Source organism: Euprymna scolopes, chromosome 2 (assembly GCF_053919585.1).
Source record: "Euprymna scolopes isolate OS-2025 chromosome 2, ASM5391958v1, whole genome shotgun sequence".
Taxonomy (NCBI): Eukaryota; Metazoa; Mollusca; class Cephalopoda; order Sepiida; family Sepiolidae; genus Euprymna; species Euprymna scolopes.
The window spans coordinates 14,110,281-14,131,847 of record NC_136483.1 but is presented as its reverse complement, the minus strand read 5'-3'; the positions used below and the strand labels follow the sequence as shown (position 1 = coordinate 14,131,847).

Sequence of the window (21,567 nt, the reverse complement as noted above, 5' to 3'; positions counted from 1 at the left end):
ATATTTTTTTAGATTACATTATTTTTTTAGATCATGTCATGCAGTTATTTTTTTAGATTATGTCATGCAGTTATTTTTTTTTAGATTATGTGATGCAGTTATTTTTTTTAGATTATGTGATGCAGTTATTTTTTTTTAGATTATGTGATGCAGTTATTTTTTTTAGATTATGTGATTCAGTTATTTTTTTTAGATTATGTCATGCAGTTTTTTTTTTAGATTATGTCATGCAGTTATTTTTTTTAGATTATGTCATGCAGTTATTTTTTTAGATTATGTCATGCAGTAATTTTTTTAGATTGTCATGCAGTTATATATTTTTTAAGATTACGTCATGCAGTTATATATTTTTTAAGATTACGTCATGCAGTTATTTATTTTTTTTTTTTGGATTACGTCATGCAGTTATTTTTTTTTTTTTTTTTTGGGATTACGTCATTCAGTTATTTTTATATATTATGTCGTACAGTTATTATTTTAGATTATGCTATGCAGGGTAAAATAGTTTGACTAAATATTATTGCAACTTTGATTGAAAGTAAACAAATATTTTTTATTAAATTTAAATAAAAGATTGTTAGATATACTTATCCAACATTGCCAGTTCTTTCCGTTTCGTTTTTATTTCCCTCTTTTTATTATTTTAATTATACTGTTTTTTAATCAAATTATTTGATTTAGATTTTTTGTTATAGTTTTAACCAAACTAATCATTTAAAATGGAAGGTGTTGCAGAAAAATGTTTTTTTTTTTTCTTAGGTGAAAGAGATAGTCTTTTAAAAATTATTAATTGTCCCCCCCCCTACACACACACACACTAAGAAGTCTGTCAAATACTTTGTGTTTAGATAGAAGATCAGCGTGTGGATTTTTTTTTTTTTATTTTGGTGCTTCTACAGAATTTGAACCAAACCAAACTGATTTTTGTTGAAAATAGTACAAAACAAAGTTAAATTCTTGTTATATCAGAAGTGAATATTGTTTTGTAATTAACATGGACCATTATCATTTTTGAAGTGTAGAGAAAAAGTATGTTAAGAGTTTTAAAAAAAAATGAAACAAAGAGCATGTATGTTGAGAAAAGTTATCACAAGGAAATATTAGAAAATTTGAATTTTTCATTTCTAAACTATTGAGATGAATGATTTCACCTGAAAAATTTCTTATACAATTCATTGAAAATCTAATCAACTTGATTTATATTGTGAATAATTAAAAACTTTTCAATCATCAATAATATTCATTCTAGGAGTGATGTCTTATCAGATGATTACAAATCATAGTGAGTATTCGTTTTTGCATATCAAATATTGAACATATATATCTGAAAAATTATTTCAAAGTAATTTTTTTTATGCATAAAAAGAGACTCATGGAAATTTTAGAAGCATAGTTTTTTGTAAGCGAATGCCATTTACTGAATGGCGGGCTAAGAGCCGTTGTTTGTTTAGTGTTCAGCAATAATATTCTTCTATTCCATGAATAGGATTTTAGTCAGCTAATCAAAATGCAGCAACAATGTTAGCTTGCAGGAGTGGTCTATATTTACTGAGGGAAGTTGAAAGAAAATATCAAGGAATAAGAAAATAAAACAATAACAGAATGTGCATGAAAAAGTTTACAATGAAGGAAAATTCCTAGAAGTGAGTGAAATTTTTGCTCACTTTCTCAAAGGATGACTGATTTGTGAGAGTCAAGATAGTCAGAATTAATATAAGAAATTCTGAAATCCAATGAAAGTAACTGTTAATTTGCAAAAACATGCATTAGTTATTGGCAGGAAGCATGATCATATTAACATTATATGTAACACTTGTGTTTATAGTAGTGATGGGACGATTCCAATAGTTTTCCAGATTCCGTACTAAATTTCCGATTCCGATACAATTACCGATTCTGATTCTTTATAAATTCCTAAATATTTTAACTCTAAAGTTATTATTTTGTCCCGATTACTGTAAAACACATCCTATTTTCTCAAACCTAAAAATACACTTGTGAGGGTGTGATCTAGAGATTTTAATCTTACTGGAAGTTTAAATCAATAAATATTATTTTATTACTACAAGCAATGGAAGACGTTTTATAAAAACAAAATAAAATGGATAATTAAAGAAATCTGTTTTGGCATCGGAAAATAGGCTAAAATTTTCCCGATTCCGATACCCCAAAAAGCTCTGATTTTTCCGATTCTGATTAATCGTCCCAACACTAGTTTATAGTTCAATGATGATAGAATTTTTGTTATGTCTAAGTAATGTTTCATTGTTATCAACCTTTTTGTATGGATATTTTAAATTATTATTTCCATCCTTTGTCTTCAACTATGTTGAGATTTCTATTTCTACATCATTTTGTCTGGTGTACTCCCCAACCTGCTTTGGTTGAATTTATATATATGATATTGTAGGTACGAGTAAATAAATGTGATGGATGGATGGGGAGATATATATATATATATTTTAGGTATGAGTAAATAAATGTGATGTATATATATATATTGTAGGTACAAGTAAATAAATGTGATGGGTATATATATATATATATATATATATATATATATTGTAGGTACAAGTAAATAAATGTGATGGGTATATATATATATATTGTAGGTACGACTAGTGGTGCTCCAACAACAGCTAGTGGCGGCTGGCAACAAACTCAAGCTCCTCCTGCATCCCAGGCTCCGCCGTCGCCAAAGAAACAAGTCCCACCCCAGCAGCCAGCTCAGCCGCAATCAAAAGCTGGTTTCACATCAGCCAGTGTGATCGGTAACAGAGATGATCGTGGTACTCGAAAACCATTTGGTAAGATTTGCTTTAATCATGAATTATTTAAAACAATCGGATGGTTTCAATTTTGGCAATCTATTTCTGCAGTTCGGCATAATGAATGATATTATGTTTCGTCATCCATTCAACATGATTCTACAAACATTTATAAAATTCATACTTTTTTGAAAATGGAAGACACTGAGCTTATGTTTTTTCATCTCTCCTGAACACAAACCCAGTCTAATAATAATACTAAAACCAACAATGATACAATGTTCAATCCTGTTTTTTTTTTTGTTTTTTTTACTTGTTCTTTTTCATAGTATTCTTTCTTTTTGTTCTGTACATGTTCTTCAAGTGCAATTTAAACACTTAGAAATTATTCTTTAATTTTCAATACTGATGCTACCAGATCAGACAGTCTGAAGATACTGGTTTAAAATACACAAAACTTTATTGTTGTTTCTCCCCTTTGCAAACAGTAATCAGGTTCTGCAAAGTCAAAAACAAAACAACCAAACCAAACACCATTAATAAATATTTGAAGATTTAAAACAACTTGAAGAATAAAAACTTTTATCAAAAAAAACAAATTCAGCATTATAGGATATTGAAAAGGGTTGATGTGCTGTAAAACAAACCAAGCCTTAATTATCAGTACTCTCAAGTTCACTCTGGTCAAGAATAGAAATTCCTGTTAGGACCCCCCACCAATTCTCTATGGGTTAAATAGAAAATTTGTTTACAAAATCTAAGTATCCAAAACAAATAAATTTACAAGCCAATTAAAATACATATAGTTTCAGTATACAAATATCCATCAATGATTGACGTGCCATGTAAGCCAACAACCAATCAAACTTGTTTGATCTGTCGTCTTTTGACTTTTTAATACTCTTTTTCTTTTTTAATACTCTTTTGATTTTTTAATACTCTTTTGATTTTTTAATACTCTTTTGATTTTTTAATACTCTTTTTCTTTTTACTGCATTTCCCTTTTTCAACATTGTTTATTTGAATGTGTATTTAATATTCTAATTTTTTTGTTGTCATTGTTCAGAAGAGATGGAGAAAGGTTATTAGTTATTTGGTAATTATGAAAGTTTGATTTTTTATGTATTTTTGTGAAGTTGTTTCTAAGACAAAAGTTTATAGAAGCTAAAAGTAATTGTAAGAAATAGCAACAGCCAAGAGAGAATATACTGAAACTACCAGAAAACGCATTGAAGCACAGAAATTAGGAACTTGTGATTTCTGGAAAATCTTCAACAGTGTAGTAAATAATGGGCAATCGACAATTCCCCCACTATCCAACAATAATAAGGTTGTTCACACGGTAACTGAGAAGGCTAACATGCTTGCCAGTCGGTTTGCTTGAAACTCCACATTGAACCCAGCAAACCACTTCCTCCCTCCCTGATTTTCCTTTGCAGACACACTAGATGATCTGAAAATCACCCTTTCTCAAGTGCATTGTATCATAAAAAATTTAGACACCTCAAAAGCATGTGGACCCAATCTCATCCCGGCTATGCTATTAAAAAAATGCTCCACTGAGGTAACTCCAGTTCTCTCCAAGCTTTACAACAAATGTTTAATGAATCTTGCTTTCTTGACTGCTGGAAAACGGCTTCTGTGGTACTGGTTTACAAGAATTCTAGCAAAAAAAACTGACCCATCAAATTATTTCCCCATTAACCTCCTCCTGCTTTTTGCCAAAATATTTGAGTCCATAATTAACCAAGCTCTAGTCCATCACCTTACAGCCTCTACTTTTGACTGACCAACATTTAAGCAAGCCTGTTCTATAGCAGATATCCTAACTGTAATCTCTGAACGTATATATACCATACACTGGAAAAAGTAGGGGAGGGTACAGCAGCAGCCCTAGGCTTTTGACAGGGTTTGGCACAATGAAAATTAGATCATACGATATCACTGGACGAATACTTAACATAATTAAATCCTTCTTAAATAAATAAGGAATCCAAATTATCCTCGATGGTCGTACATCTAAACAATATGATATAAATGCGGGAGTACCTCAAGGGTCAATCCTTGGACCTTTATTATTCCTCATATTCATAAATAACCTTCCTGATAAAATTGTCTCAGAGATAGGTATATTTGCTGATGACACCACGCTCTATAACGGACATGAGGGGAAAACAAATGAACACATATCTAAGGAAATGGCAGAAACACTAAAGGAAGACCTCGAATATGTGGTGGAATGGGGACAAAAATGGATGGTCACATTCAATGCTGCCAAAACTAAGCTTGTTTCCTTCAATAATTACAAGAAACCTTCTCAACCACCAATCGCTATGGCTAAAGATACATTATCTGAAAGTACTTTCAAACTCCTCGGCTTAACATTCACAGGGAATACGAGTTGGAGCAGATACATTGGGAGCATTGCCAGGGCCGCTGCAAAGAAGGTGGGCTCTCTCTCCCATGTTAGAAAGTTACTTACGCCTGAAAGTATCCTGTACCTCTACAAGGCCACCATTCACCCATGTATGGAGTATTGTTGTCATATTTGGGCTGGTGTATCTGTTACTAGTCTCTCGCTTCTAGGCAAGGTTCAAAAGAGTCACCAACCTAATAGGTTCTGAACTGTCATCTAAACTTCAGCTTCTGTCCCATCGACGAGATGTTGCATCTCTCTGCCTGTTCTACAAGTATTTTAATGGTGATTATTCTGATGAATTATAAGCCCTTGTAAACCCGACAAGCAGCAAAATCCCACCTCTACACTGATCTTTAGATGCCAGAAAGCCTTCTACTCTAATAGTGTCTTCCTCCCAGAACTGCTAGACTTTGAAACACCCTTCCGGGTTCATGCTTTCTGAATTGTACTGACATGCAGAAGTTCAAGTGTAATGTGAACAGACATCTTGCTGCTTAACTCCCTACATAGCATCCCTGCAACTTATGACCCTGATAGTAGCCCCCTACATCAAAGTGGCACTGTGCCTTGCTTGAGGTGAAAATAAAATTAAAAAATAAAAATTAAATTTTTATTATTTTGAAGATTTTCATTTTAAATTTGTGTGACAAATGGAAAGAACTAATGATCTGACACGTAAGCATTACAGACCAACCATCATTAGTACAGTTTTAACTTTTGCAAAAAAAAGGATATGCATTTTTCTTTGTCTTCGTTATTATACACTTCAATTTTTTCCTCTGAAAAATTATTGGAAATTCATTAAAAAGCTTTTAAAATTTTTGTAAGTCGGCCATTTTTTTTTTTTAAATATTTTCTTCCTCATCTGTTTTTTGGCTATTGTTGTAATTTGTTATCCCTTAATAAACAGAATGAAAATAAAATGTTGCTTCATGTGAAATCCTACGGATATTTGAAGTCAGGGAATTGTTACTAATTATAATAAGATCTTTTTTACATCTTGTTTTGCAAAGGAAATCGTTTCCTCAAAAGTATCAGCTGAATTAAAAGAAAGATAACTTTTATATAGAAATCATTTTGATTTTTAATTTTGTACAATTTAAAAATTACATGATTGAAAACTTTTCTATATAAATCATTATTTTTTTTTTTTGTATATCAAAATTACAGTTGAATTGTTAGAAATTATTATCGAAGAATAAAATTATTCAAATATGATTTTTTAAGATTCTTTTCTTATTTTATCCCATTAAATTCTTACAAAAATTGTCATTCACATAAAGTTTGTTTTGTTTTTTTTAACTGCAATTAACTGTTTTAATGTGTATTTACAATTATACAATAAATCATTTTCAAAGGTACAGTTGATTTAAAATATATAAAAGTATTCCTTATTTATGGTTAAATATATTTTACTGCAACTTTTTTATAAATATTTTTGCATCATTTACAACAAAGTTACAAGATTGTTTCAACTTTGGGAGGAGGGGGGGGGGCATAAGATGATCAAAATTTACTCTTTTTTTTTTTTTCAGGATTTTCAAGTTCAATTAATTTTTAACAGTGCTTGTGTTCATTGGTAACATTTTTGGGGAAGTGGAAAAAGGGGTATATACTCAAAAGGGAGAGGTTATGATTTTCAAGTTAACTTAATTTTTAGCAGTAGTTGGGTTCATTAAATTTTTAGCTGAAAGTACAGAATAGGTCATTATGCCCCAATCATCCCCATGTTTAGAATGGGTTTTTAAATAACATTATTTTCACATTGTACTTGCCTCCCTACAAGACAAAATTTTGACAAAAAGTCAGTTCTTAATGTGGAGAAACATCCACTTGTCCAAAAATTGGAGAACTTTGGATTGGAAGAAAAGAAAAAAAAAAACTTGATTTAGTAAAGTTTAACATCAGACCAGACATTGCTGTTTATTCCTAGAAAAAAAATGTTTTTGAATATCACAATTAATTTCCTTCACAGAAAACAAAAATAGATTGCCTTCAGCATTTTCCAATACTGTTCCGTTCATATTCCACATTTCATACTTCCATTGCATGTGTGAGTTAAAGAATTCAGAAAATTATTTTCGTACCCCCCCCCCCCCCATGAAATCTGAACAAAACATATCACAATCCCTCGGAATTTTACCATTATCTATGCTGAAGTAATATTTATTTTATCCATTAATAAACAATACCTATAAACAGCTTCATAAAATACAGGCAAAATAATGACATTACAAATTCTAAACATTGGAAATCCCTATTGATCACTTAAATACAAAAGAATGCAATTGCATTCATTTGTGAGATTCAAAGAATCAACATGGAAATAAAGCTCAAATTATAATTTTGGGTGTTTACATGTAAATACAAATTAATTTTAAGCATATATTCATTAAAAATGAATATTTAATATTTTTTTAGTTAGCATTTTTTTTAAATGCCTCCAGGCAACAGGTACTGCTAGTTTAAAAATAAAACTACTTGATCAATTTACATGATTTTTGGTATACAATATTTTTTTTGTCATGGCTATGTCCATCATACAGATTTTTCTTTATTGTTGTTTTTAATTTGGAGAAATTCTGACAAGAATACATAAAACCAAACTAAAATTTAGATCCGCATTTGAAAAAAAAAATAATTTGCACTTTTTTTTATATTTCTTCAAAACGTGTTCATGTTAGAATGAAAGATCATTTGCTGAAAATCAATTTGCGATCGAGATGAGCAAAACTTTAATCTCAAAAAAATTGTTTCTTTTGTTTTAAAGGACCAAAGCCGAAAGTTCACTCTGATACATTTGGTGATTTGCTTGGAGATTTTAGTTCGAAGAAAGCAAACGAACCGCGGACGATTGGTGAAATGAGAAAAGAAATATTAGTGAAAGAAATGGATCCAGATAAAATAAAGGTATGAAATGAGAAAAAGCACACACCTACCTATTCATTATGAAAAAAATTAAATTGTGAATTTTTTTTAAATAATGAATGTATAAAAATTGAACTGATTTTTTCTTTTTTGAATTTCTAACCTTGTGCTGAAACTTTATCAAAAAGGATTTTTTTTTTTTTTTTTTTACAAAGGAGTCACCACTTATCAAGGCTCAGAGGCCACTCGAGGATAAGGGTTAATAAGTGTATAATGGTCAATGGGACAGTGACGTAGTAATTGTTAGTGGAAATTTGTTAATTGGATCACTTAAGGGGAACGGCTCATCAAGAACTTGTTTATGTTGGACTTGAAGACAGCCATATTGTAGTCAGCTGGAAAGCAGTTAAATGGAAGAGAGTTCCACAGATGTGCAGTTCTAAGAAAAAAGCTTTGTTCATGGAATCCACGTTTAGGTTTAAACACAGATAAAGAGTGGGGGAAATTATTGCTAGTGTTTTTAGCTAGACGAGTGTTTCTCGTGAATGTTTGGCGAGGGAGGACCATAGATTGAAGTTCAGTCGAGCACTTGCCATGACTATATTTCCAAAACTAAATCTTACCACAATTACTTTTTTTCTAGTAGAATATATTTTTCAGATTAATTTCTTAATCGGTTTTAAAATAGATCTATATAGATTTATGTTAATAAGAAACTCTGTGAGTTCATCATTAATGATAAAAAATGAACTTACAAAGATATTTTTTGTGTCTGTAATTTTGGGAGTTTTAATTGGTATTTTTTGTAATTTTTTTAATGAAATTATTCATTCAAATAAATGAATTCATAATAAATCATTTTGGTGTTTTTATAAAAAAAAAAAAAAAAAAAAAAATTTCAGCGGACGTACATGAGTGCTACCCCTCTAGCGAAATACGCATCGGCTCTGATATTGTATATAGTTCGACTTAAGGAGCGCCTAGTTTTTCTTATTTATTATGGCATTTTTATTTTGGCTTGTTTGGGTATATTTTTTTTTTTTTTAATGGATATTTTTTATTTGGGTTTGAACTTTGTGAATTATTTTGTTATATGATTTTTTGAAGTACATATCGTGATCAGTAGGAAAAATAAAATGGTCTCACGTCGATGAGGCCATGTATAGAGAGGCTTATAACATGAAAAGTGAAAAAATATTAAATAATTTTGAAACATTTTTTAAAGCATGTACATGAAAAATTTGGTAATTAAAAAAAAATCCCCAAAAAGCACGTTTGAACAATTGGAATTTTTTAATAATTATTTTTTTATTAAAAAAAAAAAATAAACAAAAACAGTAGTGTTCTCGTCGAGTAGTTTTTATTTTATTCAAGAAAATAAAAGGTACTCATGCACTTATTGAGCCGTGTTGAAATAATTACGTTATTTAGAAAGCCATTCTTAACATGGAGACAGGAGGGTGTTGTGTACCTATTCTGTATTTTCACCTAACAATTTAATAAAAACAGGTATCGTAAAACTTTAAACTTGAAAATAATATTTAAAAATAGCGTGAATCAATAAGTGCATTAAGCACCAAATAACATTTCAGTGTTTCGACTGACGACATTCCATGAGAGGTAGATACACGCTAAAGCTTTTTGTTTATTGCCACGAGTGCGAATTTGAACTTGCACCAATTTTCCTGTTAATAATTACCTATAACTATAATCTCCACCCCCCCTAAAAAAAATAAATAAATAAAATAAAGCGCAAAGTTCAAGCCAAAATAAAAATAAAATTTTTTTTTTTTAAATAGGCCACACACGCAAAAATTCTTTCCTTGTAAAAATAATAATTGCTCCCTAAATCAAACTGTGTACAACATTGGAGCCGATGCGTATTTCGCTACAGAAGTAGCACTCATGTATATCAGACAAAATTTCTTTTACTCTTTGCACATTTTGAATATATTGACCTATGAAATGCAGATAATTTCTGGGTCTGTCAAAAAGTTTAATGAATTTTATAGGTTATAGCTACCCAATATATATATATATATACACACACACACAGTGTAGTATAAGTACCATCCTTTTTAATTTTATTTATCTGTAGCAATATATTCATATTTGAAAAAGTAAATAATAAGCAAATAGTTTAAATTTTAATTTTGTAAACGTAGGGTGTTACTTATGCTGCAATGTGTGTGTGTAATATATATATATATATATATATACACATTACACACATCATACAGAATATATACATGTATAAATGACTAAAACTGTGACTGTTTTCTTGCTTGTCACCGTGCATGTTTAGGATGGTAGAAAGGCAAATAATGTAAATAAAGAGAACGTGAAAAGAGGTGAGAAGAATGAAATGTCAATAATTAAGAAAGTGTAAATAGAAAAAAAGAGAGAGAAAGGGGTGGTCTGTTATGACATCACAATGTATTATGAAGTTTTTTTTAACTTTGTGAACATTGCCAAAATGTATGTTTTATTGATTCTGCTTTTTTAATACATTGATAATGTTAAACTCATAACCTTTTAATCTTTTTATATTGAGCTGTTTAGTGTAGTCTTGATCCAAGGTATCACAGGCCATTTAATATATATTCATTATATGCAAATAAAATCAATATTAAAGTTTCTTAACTATTTGAGCTTTCAAACTGTATTTAAAAATAATCAAATTTTTGTATGTTTCAATTTGTAGATAATGGACTGGACAAAAGGGAAAGAGCGAAACATCCGTGCCCTTCTTTGTTCCTTGCACACAGTTTTGTGGGAAGAAGAGACGCGGTGGAAAGAATGTGGAATGCATGAATTGGTCTCAGCTGATCAGGTGAAAAAAGTCTACAGAAAAGCTGTTCTTTCTGTACATCCAGATAAGGTAAAACATGTCTACAACATTTTTGAATATTTCATTTGCTGTTTTCAGCATTTGTTTGCTAACATATTTTGTAAAGTTTTTGTCAAACATTTTCAACTTATTAATACATAAACTTATTTTGACTTAGATTTGAAAGTGGTTTTGTAACTTTTTAAAAAGTAAATTAACATAATTTCAGGCATTCAGTTAAGTGTAAACATCAAGTATCATGGTTCATTTGAGCAATTGAAATCATGTTTTAATGCATCCATGTCATATTGAAGAACCCAGAAATCGTGGAGGGGGGGGGTAAACAATTGAAACCGTTGGTAATAAAATTTGTTTCATTTTTCTGTTTTCAGTTACAAGGCACGCCACATGAAGCGTTGGCAAAAATGATTTTTATGGAATTAAATGATGCCTGGGCCGAGTTTGAAGAAAAAGGAATGCAGTCTCTTTGTTGAAAAAAGAAACCATTAAAAAAAAAAACTTAGTCATCACAAAAAAATATATCTACTGACCTTCAGCTTATTCAAACATTCCAAAAATATGGATTTTTATCTGAAAGAAGGAATGGGGGAGAGGAACAACAAGAGTGCAGGGGATGAGAGGAGGAGGAGGCATACTCCCACTTATTTTTTACAACTCGTGTTCTCTCTCTCTCTCCTATCTTGATTACGCACTAATCATGTCATGAAATTATGATATATTACAACAATTACAATAATGTTGTCACACTATTATTGTTTCTGATGTTTTCTAGGTGTGAAGAGACGATCAAATAAATGAACCTAATAGCATCACCCACAACATTTCTTTGGAACTTCGTGTTTTCATTGTTTCACTATTTTAGAAATTCAAATGAAAAAATATCAAGTTTTTGGTAAAAGAATACAAAGCAAATGTTGACACAAACTTGCTCTCTTTATCAAAACAAACTATACAATTGGTCTATATAGACATACAGATGCTGTTTTCTGTTTTTCTGTACATACTGTTGATGATTATCAAGTTCAATTGCAACTGGAAGTGAAAGAAAAAAATGTAAAATTTGCTTATCAAAAAAAAGACAAAAATGCTGTTGTACATAATTCCTATTGGAGTCCATTTGCATTTATGTTCGCCGTGACCCTCATTTCTGTCCTCTCTCCTAGCTATAACATCTCCGATGATTGTCGTGATTAGATTCGTTTAAATTATCTCCAAATGTATTGGTAAAATTGACTCAAGTGGTTTTTGTTGCAGTTATGTGGTTTCGCCATCATCTAAAAAAAATCTCTGCTGGCATGGTAGAAATTTGTAAAAGAAAAAAAATATCAGTATTTAAAAAAAAAAAAAAAAAAGCAAATATTGTAATTCATTTCTTATTTCCATCTTGGACGTTTTTTTTTTTTTTTGTTTTTTTTTTTTTTCTTGGTTTAGACTTTGTCCAGATGAGAATCACAAATTTCTAAAGAATTTTCTTCTCAAATACTGCTGTTAGAGTGTAGACCTTGATGGGGTTTCTGCTTTCCATACATTTGTGTTTCTCGTAGCGGTGTGACCTTTAAACGATCGAATAATATAATGGATTCATCGTTGCTCAATCATGTCAGATTTTTTGAGGTAACAAAAAATGTTTCAACTTGATGAACAATGTGTAAAATGTTTTTCACAGTAAAATGAAATAAATTTTTTTAAAAACTTGACGAAATCAGAAAATGATGAAAAAATGTGTTTGAATATTAATTTTGAAATTTTTCTTTTAATATGAATTGTTTTATTTATTTTTTTTTTTTTACTAAAGATGTCTTCATCTCTCCGCTCCAGAAAATAGTTGATGTAAACATTTTCTTTTGTCTGAACTGATTTTGTCAAAAAAAAAAAAAAATCTACCTTATATGGTTCTTAAATCAGTGGACGATTTCATGTTGTGTATATGCACAAATAAAAAAAAAGTTGATTCAAATCTAGTGGAACACACTAAGAACATGTTTTACACAAATGGTGGCACTTCAAGATGGTTTATTTATTATATATAACATTCCTTTTGATAGGTAATCACACACACACATATATATATATATACACATACATAATGCAACAATTCTTATGAGCAAATTCAGATGGAAATCACTTGAATGAAGGGCCATATTAGGAAATAGTTTTCTGACTTTTTGAGAATAGGATTGATAATTCATATTACTTAAGAGTTCTCACCCTGAATGTCATTTTCTCATGGATTTATTGTAAAAATAACACTCACGATGAGAACAATAGTTTGAATAATCTAAATTAGGAAATTAGCTATTGGACTTAAGACAAAAAAAGTGATAAATTCTCAAAAACCTCAGATTAAAATGTTATCATCTGAAATAATTTGAGAAAATTCCAATGAAAATTTTGTTTCTGTATTTTTGCTTGAAAATTGAAATGCATCATGAAAATTACAAGTCATATTTTTTTGTGATACATTTACACTAATTTGAATCACAAGTCAAAGTTCTATTATCACTTGTATAGATGATCTTAGAAAAAAAAAGTACATATAAAGTAAGTTATTGAAATAATTTTCATACGCACGTTTTTTTTTTTTTTTTTTTTTTTTTTTTGTTTTTAATCACCATGTAAGTATTCGTTTTTATACTGAAATGGTTGAAAAAGAAAACTCCCCCTTTTTGACATATTTGTTATTAGAAAAATCCAAAAGATTTAAATCAGATATGATTATTTTCTACTCAAGTTGAAGAATATTCTAATCCTTCAGCTGTTTAGATATGTAGGTTTGAGGTAGTTGTACCTGGCAGTCTGTTCCTTTCCAGCTAGGAGGATTCATACATTTCTGAATAAATGTAATGGTTTGGATTTTGAATCCCACTTGGTGACTTCATTAATGACACAAACCACTACACCAAACTCAAATGCCCCCCACCCAAAATCAATTTTCCAGTAGAAATCAAACTTTTAATCAAAAATATCAAATGTTTCTGTCTCTTGAGGAATTAATATAAAAGTTTTTCTCTGAATTTGGTAATATTTTGTTTTTGAAGATTTTTTTGGCTGATGTGCTCTCCAGCCTTCTTGACTTGTATTTTTCAAGGTTGATGATTATTTAGGTTTCCAGAGAAATTTATTTTTAAATCCATGATCACAATTTTTCCAGCGCTTAAAATAAAAAAAACCTATTAAAATGTGAATTTTCTTTATGCAAATTTGTGTAAAGTGATGTTTAAATATTTTTGTTAGATTTCTTTTAAGAAAATGACGAACTAATTAGAGTAAAATTTGAACATTAAAAAAAAAAAAACGTTTAGTTTTACACAAGCAAAACAGACATCAGAAAATTTAAGATTTTTGCAAATCTGAGCTTGAATTCTTAAAAACCCCCTTTTCCCAGTCTAAATTGTAGACTATTTTTCTTCTGCCTGGAAGAAATGTTAAGATTTGTAAATTGCTTTGATTAGAATATGGAAACATTTTACAAAATATTTTTTTTTTTTAACCAAATCATTTAAAATAGAAGTATTTCAGTTTAATACCTACTTTGTCAATATCTTGAAATCTGGATGATTTATTTTCTTTAGGTATGTCTTTAAAGCATTTTATAAACTGTCAAATATAAATTAGTTATAGAACCCAATCGGATGTTGCTATTAATTTTTATGAAGTAGACATTAGGAATTTTTAATGTTGTGCAACCATTTCAAATATTGTTGTAGTACAATTAGGTTCTTGAATCTGTCATTGTGTGATTAAATCTAAAATTAAAACAAAATGTTAGATATTTTTTTCTGAATGGTGATATCATCAGATGGAGAGACTCCCAACATCTCTATATTCAATAATTTAACATAAGAATTCACTCAATTCATAGATTTTCGATACATGTTTAATTTGGTTGGTATCACTATCAAACTTCACTTTATTTTTCTGTTATACTCCTGAGAATTTTGAACAGAGTAAGTTGTCAATTAAGACAAACATCTGAACCATGTTTGAAAGGTGATCCTACAAACAAATCTAAATAATATACAACTGTCGATTTTGACAAATAAGAATAATTGGTAAAGTTCAATAAATAAAGTAAAGAAATTTTGTTTAAACATATTTGAATAACAAAATATCTTGGTTTATTTGATCTTGAAACTATGAAAATGTTTATATTTAATACGACCCTAATACAGATTCAAATTTATGTGAAAAAAAACTTTAAATAAAGGGCAATTTTGCTACATATTTTGTCAACAATTTGGGTAGTATCTGTTAATTCTTAAGTTTGTATTTTTTTTAATCTTACGTTCATTGTTTAAAATCATTTAATTTTGAGAAAACATGTTAAACTTTCAGTTTTTTTTAAATGACCATTATTCTATTGTCATCTAAAAAATAAAAAAGGGTTTAAGTTATGAAAAAAAAGAAAAAAAAAACTTCAATGTTTTTAAATGACTGTTGCAATGGTAAATGTATTATGTGTTGTGTTTAAGCCTCAAGAAGAATACAAATATCATGGACAATCGTCTGCTCCATTTAAATTCTTTGAAAGAAGCATGAAACAAGTTTTCTTTTCAAGCAAATCAATGAGCTTTCCTACAGCTTGAAATATTGTTGAACAACGAGGTGCGTTTCACAACAATAGTTGTTTGATTTTAATTGAAATCATGATGCAGAACTTATATTTTGGTGCATTATTATTGCAGTTTCGCATCGTGATTCTGTCTGGAATCAAAAGTCGAGACAACACACAAGCACCTTGTTCTACTAATGTTATCATATGAATGAAAATTTTTTTTTTAAATTAAAATATGCTTCTCGGTTAAAAATGCTGAAGATATTAAAATTATAATAACACCTATAATTTACATGTTTTCCATTTTATTTTTCAAATGAAGAAATTCATTATTTTTAGCAGAGAGAAAATGATTTACTAGCGATGAATGTTAACAATGGAAATATTTTAAAAAAGTGTTGCATGAAAAGGAAAAAAAAAATGTGGAGGTTTTATTTATGAGGAATCAAAAATTCTCAATTTTTACCTTTCCCCTCCGTTTTCAGTCAGTGAATTGAGAAGAGAAAATGTTGATGTATTTAATTATTCCAAGTGTTTTTCTTCCTTTTCTGGTGAGTTATTTGTACTGTTATGTGTCCATTTTTTTTTCATGAAGTTACTGTTAAAAATGACACTAAATTATTGGTTATAACAAAAAGTGCTGTGAAAATGTTTCATTACAAATTCTATTAAAAAAAATTGCAATTTCAGTAAATATAGGAAAATTTCTTGATTACTATGAAAAAAAAAAAAGGGAAGTGCTAATAAATATTTGTTAACAAATATGGAAGCCTTTTCAGTTTTTTTGTTTTGTAAATTTTAAAATGCATTTTTTATTTCATGTTTGATAAATAATTCATATGAGAGCTTTCATTTCAGCTGAGTAAATTATTTAATTTTGTGCCATGAAAAGATTAGAATCAGAACTGTTAGACTTTTTTATTTCAAAATCTTTGAATGTGTGAAAAATTATATTTAAGACTTTTTTTTTTATTGTAAGCAAGGATTTTGTTACATATGAATTTAAATAAGATGAAATATTTCTATATCCCTCACCCATCTGTTATTTCGATTGAGGTTGCTTCCTGCCATGAAACATTTTATATAAACATTTTTTTAAATAATTTGCAACTGATTGAAGAATCTAAGTGGGAAATCTTCACAAGTCAATGGAATTCACGGTATGAAACAATTTTTGCAAAATCTTCTGCCATTTCCATAATTTGGAAGGCGGCCAAGTTTAAATCCAGTCACTTATAGCACCACTTTCTATAGTGGATGTTTGCAACCTTCATGTGTTTCCTCCTGTAAGTACTTGAATTCAAGAAATAAGGTAACCAATGGCAACAACAGAATCACACTTTTATGCTGAAACCCAAATTAAAAACCAAATACATTGGTATCATGAACAATCAAAAAAAAATATCTTGGTTTCTAACTTTGACAGTTGCATTTCTTGAATCTAAAAATAACTTACAAGATTTTTAATGTAAAATCCGAAGTTTAACCTATCAAATGTAGACAAAGGCAATTCTACAGTGCTAATGGATAGAAATTGGCAGACCTTATAGGAATCTGGTGGCTACTATAAGTAAATAAGAATTCAACTTTGAAACCAGAAATTTGTCAAAAGCTGTCACAGATCTCCATTAAGTTGAAGGACTTAATATCATCTACAAGATGGCATTCTTTTAAAGCACAATGTCAGTGCTCAAGTTTTCAGCATGCCAATTCCTGGTAAATATAATCACTCCAATCATAGGCAAATTCCCGTCAAATGTCAAAAAAGCTCACTTTAAAAATTCTCATTCTTTCAAACCAAATGGTAAGTCTGTTCACAAAAGTACCCACTAATGAGACCGGTGTGGGATAAGTTGACGACAGAAGGCCAACATCTTATCTATGTAGAAACCACATACTTTGTGATGGTATCTGATATAGCAAAAGCTCTGGTAGTGGGATTAGCCAATGTATATATGAAATACTTTAAGGAAATGGTGTTAAGCCAACAATGTGGATGATACATTCATATTCTGGCCCCAGCAGGAAGATGTTCAGACATTACTGGACCATGAAAACTTGATCCCTCCAACTACAGTTCACAATGGAAAAGAAAAATAAGATTCTTAGATGTACTGATAACTCATACTTGTCAGGGTTTTATGTCATCCATATTGAAAACCAACTTTCACTGGACAGTATCTGGACTTCACCTCTCATTATCCTTTGACAACATATACTAACAGCAATGCATATCAAGAGAAGGACAGTTTGCGAGAAACCTTCCACCAAAGAATGACATCAGTTCCAAGAAATCTAGACAAAAGACACCACTTGAAAACTTAACACAGTTTGTATACCATACATGAAGAGCCGGTTTTAAAAAAATTCAAAGAATCAAATCCATATGACATCCGGGCACTTTCAGAATTGCTTTTAAAGATAAGTTAAAATATTTATTGCTGATTATTTCACATTAAAAACATTTACCAAATATAAATATGATGAAAAGAGTTTTCTTTAATCTTGGATGATATTTTCAACTTTCAGGCGAGTTTCCAATTTTTGAAGATCCATTTCTAATTGGGTCGGGCAAGTGTGAAAAGAGACAAAAAGTTGACGTTCTTTTGCTTGAAGCCAATCTGTTTTGTGCTGCGCCTAAAACGAAAGCAAACAAAAAGCTTCAAATGAATGTGCAAGATAGAAAAGTTCTTCAAATCCTTTTTATGAATGCATAAGAAAAAAAAAATTACAAACTACAGACAAGACCAGTCAAAAAAAAAAAAAAAGAACAAAAATGGAATGACAAAAGGAAACCCTCAACAAAAAATTTGACGATGGAATAACTAAAGTAGTGATCGATTTCATATAAGTATTTTCAATACAAACAAGTTTATGACAAGATTTGAGTTCATCTTTATGTACAAAAATGTTAACAAGTTAAAAAATTTTATGGAACAAATTAAGTGGAGATGATTGGTTCTTGCTCTCTTGATCCAAATGACAGTTTTGTTGGACCATTCAAATGCAAGATTCGAAATTGGCTTAGATGTTTTCAGAAATTTTTTTTTTTAAATGAATTGATATATATCATTGCATGCATCCACATAAAATGTTATAAGATATCTTTGAATACACGCTCTTACAAAGATGTCATTCAAAAAAATCATGAGAATATAGCAAGTAGTTTCATTTTTAGAAAAATCAAATTTTATGAGTAAGCAAAAAAAAAAAAAAGACTGTCTTGTGTCGCTATTTTGAAGAAACAAGAGCAGATGATTCAACAATAATTCAAACTAGCAAGATCAGCCTTGTACTGCTAACAATTTCACATTAATCACTTAAAATCATTTAAAAATGATTTTCTTTAAAAAAAAAAAAAACGATAAAAAAAAAAAATAAAAATTGATCAATTTATATTTTTGGGGGGAATATTACATTTTCATTTTATGATAGGTATCTACATAATACAGATTTTTTGTTTTAATTTACTGTGGACTTGTGTACCATTTGTTCACATCAATACAAGACTATTTTTCAGTGGAAATTAGGGAAAAAAAAATTTTTTTCTTCCCATGATTTTCTTTCGTCACCATGATTTTTTTTTCACTGTTCTTCCCAGCAACATTTCATCTTGCAACACAACTTGTTTAAAAGAATTTTGCACAGTCAAAATCTTCATTGCATGCGAACATACGATATTCATTTTCCAAACCCCCTCAAAAAATTCATTTTTTATTTTCAATTCGGTTAAAAGATTTAAACCACTTACCTTTTTATTATTGTATTCATGAAGAATGCTTTCCAATTCTTTGTGTAGTTTCTCTAATGTATCCTTCAGCAAAATGGTTGTGTCTTGGAGTCCAGATGGGAGAATCGGAATTGTATCAAGATTTTCATTTAATTCATGCTCACTGCACAGAACATCTTTGCATTTCTTGATGCAATCTTCCCTGAATTTATAAAACAAATTTTTTTTTTATGTGAAAAGAAAAAAATATGTAAAATTTGTTCCACATTTAAGAATCAATATTTAAAAATTTTCTTATTACTTAGTTACCATATTTTTTTTATTTTATTTATTTTTTTTTTTTTTTAACTTTTGTTAATTTGCAAGTTGGGCTAATCTGAACAAATCACAATCAACTAGTTTATTTACAAAATGTGGATTTGAAATTAATATATATATATATTAAGAGTGTAGCCGTCAACAATTGTGGGTTTTTCAGCCTTTTATCATTTTTTATTTTAAAATATTTTTATAACGTGTTTCAAGTCTTGTTCAGCTCTTCAGATATTTTTATATAAAGGTTTTTTAAAGTGAAAGTTTGACACTGGCATTTCTCTGAAAAACACATTCAATCTCAGACTTTTTGTCACCAATGGTCAGTGTGTCATTGTAGAATTCAATCAGAGTTAAGTCCATTTAGTAAGGAGGTTAGGCTTTTGGTCTATTTGGTGAAGATTTTTATGGTGTTTTTATGACTTTCTTTCTTTTTTGATGTGTGTGTATGCGTGCGCCAGTGTGTGCCCATGTGTTAAGGCGAGAGTTGCCGCTGTGCGTGCGTGTGAATATGTGCTCCCCCCCGATTCCCAATCCAAACACTCATACATATTAGTGCTCAGTCATCCAAACATGAGTGCACGCACACACATAAACAAAAAGGAAAATAGATAACAGATGATATATACGCACATACAATCTCTCACTCACACACACACATATATACATACACACATATGCATGTAGGCACATACATACAGAAGCGCACACACACACTATATATATATATATATATATAATATATATATATATATATATAAATACCCACACACACACATATTGATTAAAGTTTTCTTTGTCTTTCCGAATCCATACATACATGTACTCAGTCACCCAAATATAAGTACACACACACACACACACACACACACACACAAACAAGATGGAAAATAGATAACAGATGATATATATACACACGCATCCACATGCACCCACCCGCTCACCCACCACACACATTAGTTAAAGATTTTTTTGTCTAGAAAGATTTTCTTTTATTAGATGTGGGCAGAGTGGTGTATTTTGTTTCTAATTGTTTAGTTTAGGGAAATGGTATTATACTGGATATGGATGTGCGTGTGCGCATTGCTTTATTGTGCTTGTTTTGTTTTGTGTGTGAGGGTGCACATTTACCTAAGTATGCATGCGTGTAAGTGTATTTTGTGTTTTGTCTATTTATGTGTATAATTATTGGAAAACGTTTAAAGTGGGGTTGAACCATGCTATGAAGTTTTTTCTTGTGTTAGTAAGTAGAAGTAGTTGTCAGTTTGGAAAATGGGCATTATCTCTAATTTGTGCGTATGTGCTGTGATACAAGCAGGTGTCTATTTTCTGCGATTTTGATGTTGGATCGATGTAGGGCTACTCTATTACTAAGGTTTTTTGTGGCGCCTATGTAGGATTTATTGCATGCTGCACATTTTATTACATAGACCACATTTTTTGAGGTGCAATCTAGGTCTTTTTTTTAATTTTGAACGTTTGTATGGGGTTCATGAATGTGTATGTATTTCCCTCTAATATTATGTTGCAGACTTCACATCGTTGTTTGTTGCACTTTGTGACTCTTTGTTGTGTCTTGATTGAGTTTGGATGAAGTAAGAATGCATTTTAGGTTCTTGGGTTGGCGTTTGCTTTTTATTATTTTTGTTGTTTTAAGGAAGTTGTTTAGTTTGCTGTTTTGGTTAAGTACGACAAGGTTTTTCGTTATCTCTGTGAAAAACTCTGGGTTGTTTGTGTTGTGTGTGGAGACATATGTTAGGATTTGTTCTTTGTTTCGTTCTTTAGGGGTTCTGAAATCTTCTACTGGTATATTTATCGCAAGTTGGATCCCTTTGTCTATAAGTTGCGGTGGGTATTTTCTTTTTCTTAGATTCATTCATAGTTCCTGGAGTCGGATTGTCTGAAGGTTTTTGTCCGTAACTATGGTGCAGATTCTACGTGCTAGAGTGTAGGGAATAGCTTTTAGGGTGGTGACTTTGAAAGTGTAGGTATTGTTGAGTGTCTGTAGGTTTGTGGTAAATGTCTAATAATGTTATTGTCTTTAATCTTTATCAGTATATCTAG

At 30.0% G+C, this 21,567-nt stretch overlaps 2 protein-coding genes across 5 annotated transcripts in view; one reads left to right on the top strand and one right to left on the bottom strand.

The window, feature by feature from the left end:
* LOC145288846 (cyclin-G-associated kinase-like) overlaps positions 1 to 11,423 on the top strand; it is a 295,142-nt gene extending 283,719 nt beyond the window's left edge. For all 4 annotated transcript variants that reach the window (XM_080136362.1, XM_080136364.1, XM_080136361.1 and 1 more), the window contains 4 exons: positions 2,613 to 2,807; positions 7,958 to 8,097; positions 10,760 to 10,936; positions 11,278 to 11,423. In XM_080136362.1, the coding sequence (XP_079992488.1) occupies positions 2,613 to 2,807; positions 7,958 to 8,097; positions 10,760 to 10,936; positions 11,278 to 11,379 (614 nt within the window). In that variant the 3' untranslated portion in view covers positions 11,380 to 11,423. The remainder of the gene's footprint in view (positions 1 to 2,612; positions 2,808 to 7,957; positions 8,098 to 10,759; positions 10,937 to 11,277) is intronic.
* A 6,436-nt stretch (positions 11,424 to 17,859) lies between these two features.
* Positions 17,860 to 21,567, bottom strand: part of LOC145288892 (HAUS augmin-like complex subunit 3) — a 58,128-nt gene continuing 54,420 nt past the window's right edge. Inside the window, exons 13-14 of the mRNA XM_080136365.1 lie at positions 19,213 to 19,393; positions 17,860 to 18,098 (exon numbers count right to left, since the gene is read on the bottom strand). Of these exons, the coding sequence (XP_079992491.1) occupies positions 17,961 to 18,098; positions 19,213 to 19,393 (319 nt within the window). The 3' untranslated portion in view covers positions 17,860 to 17,960. The remainder of the gene's footprint in view (positions 18,099 to 19,212; positions 19,394 to 21,567) is intronic.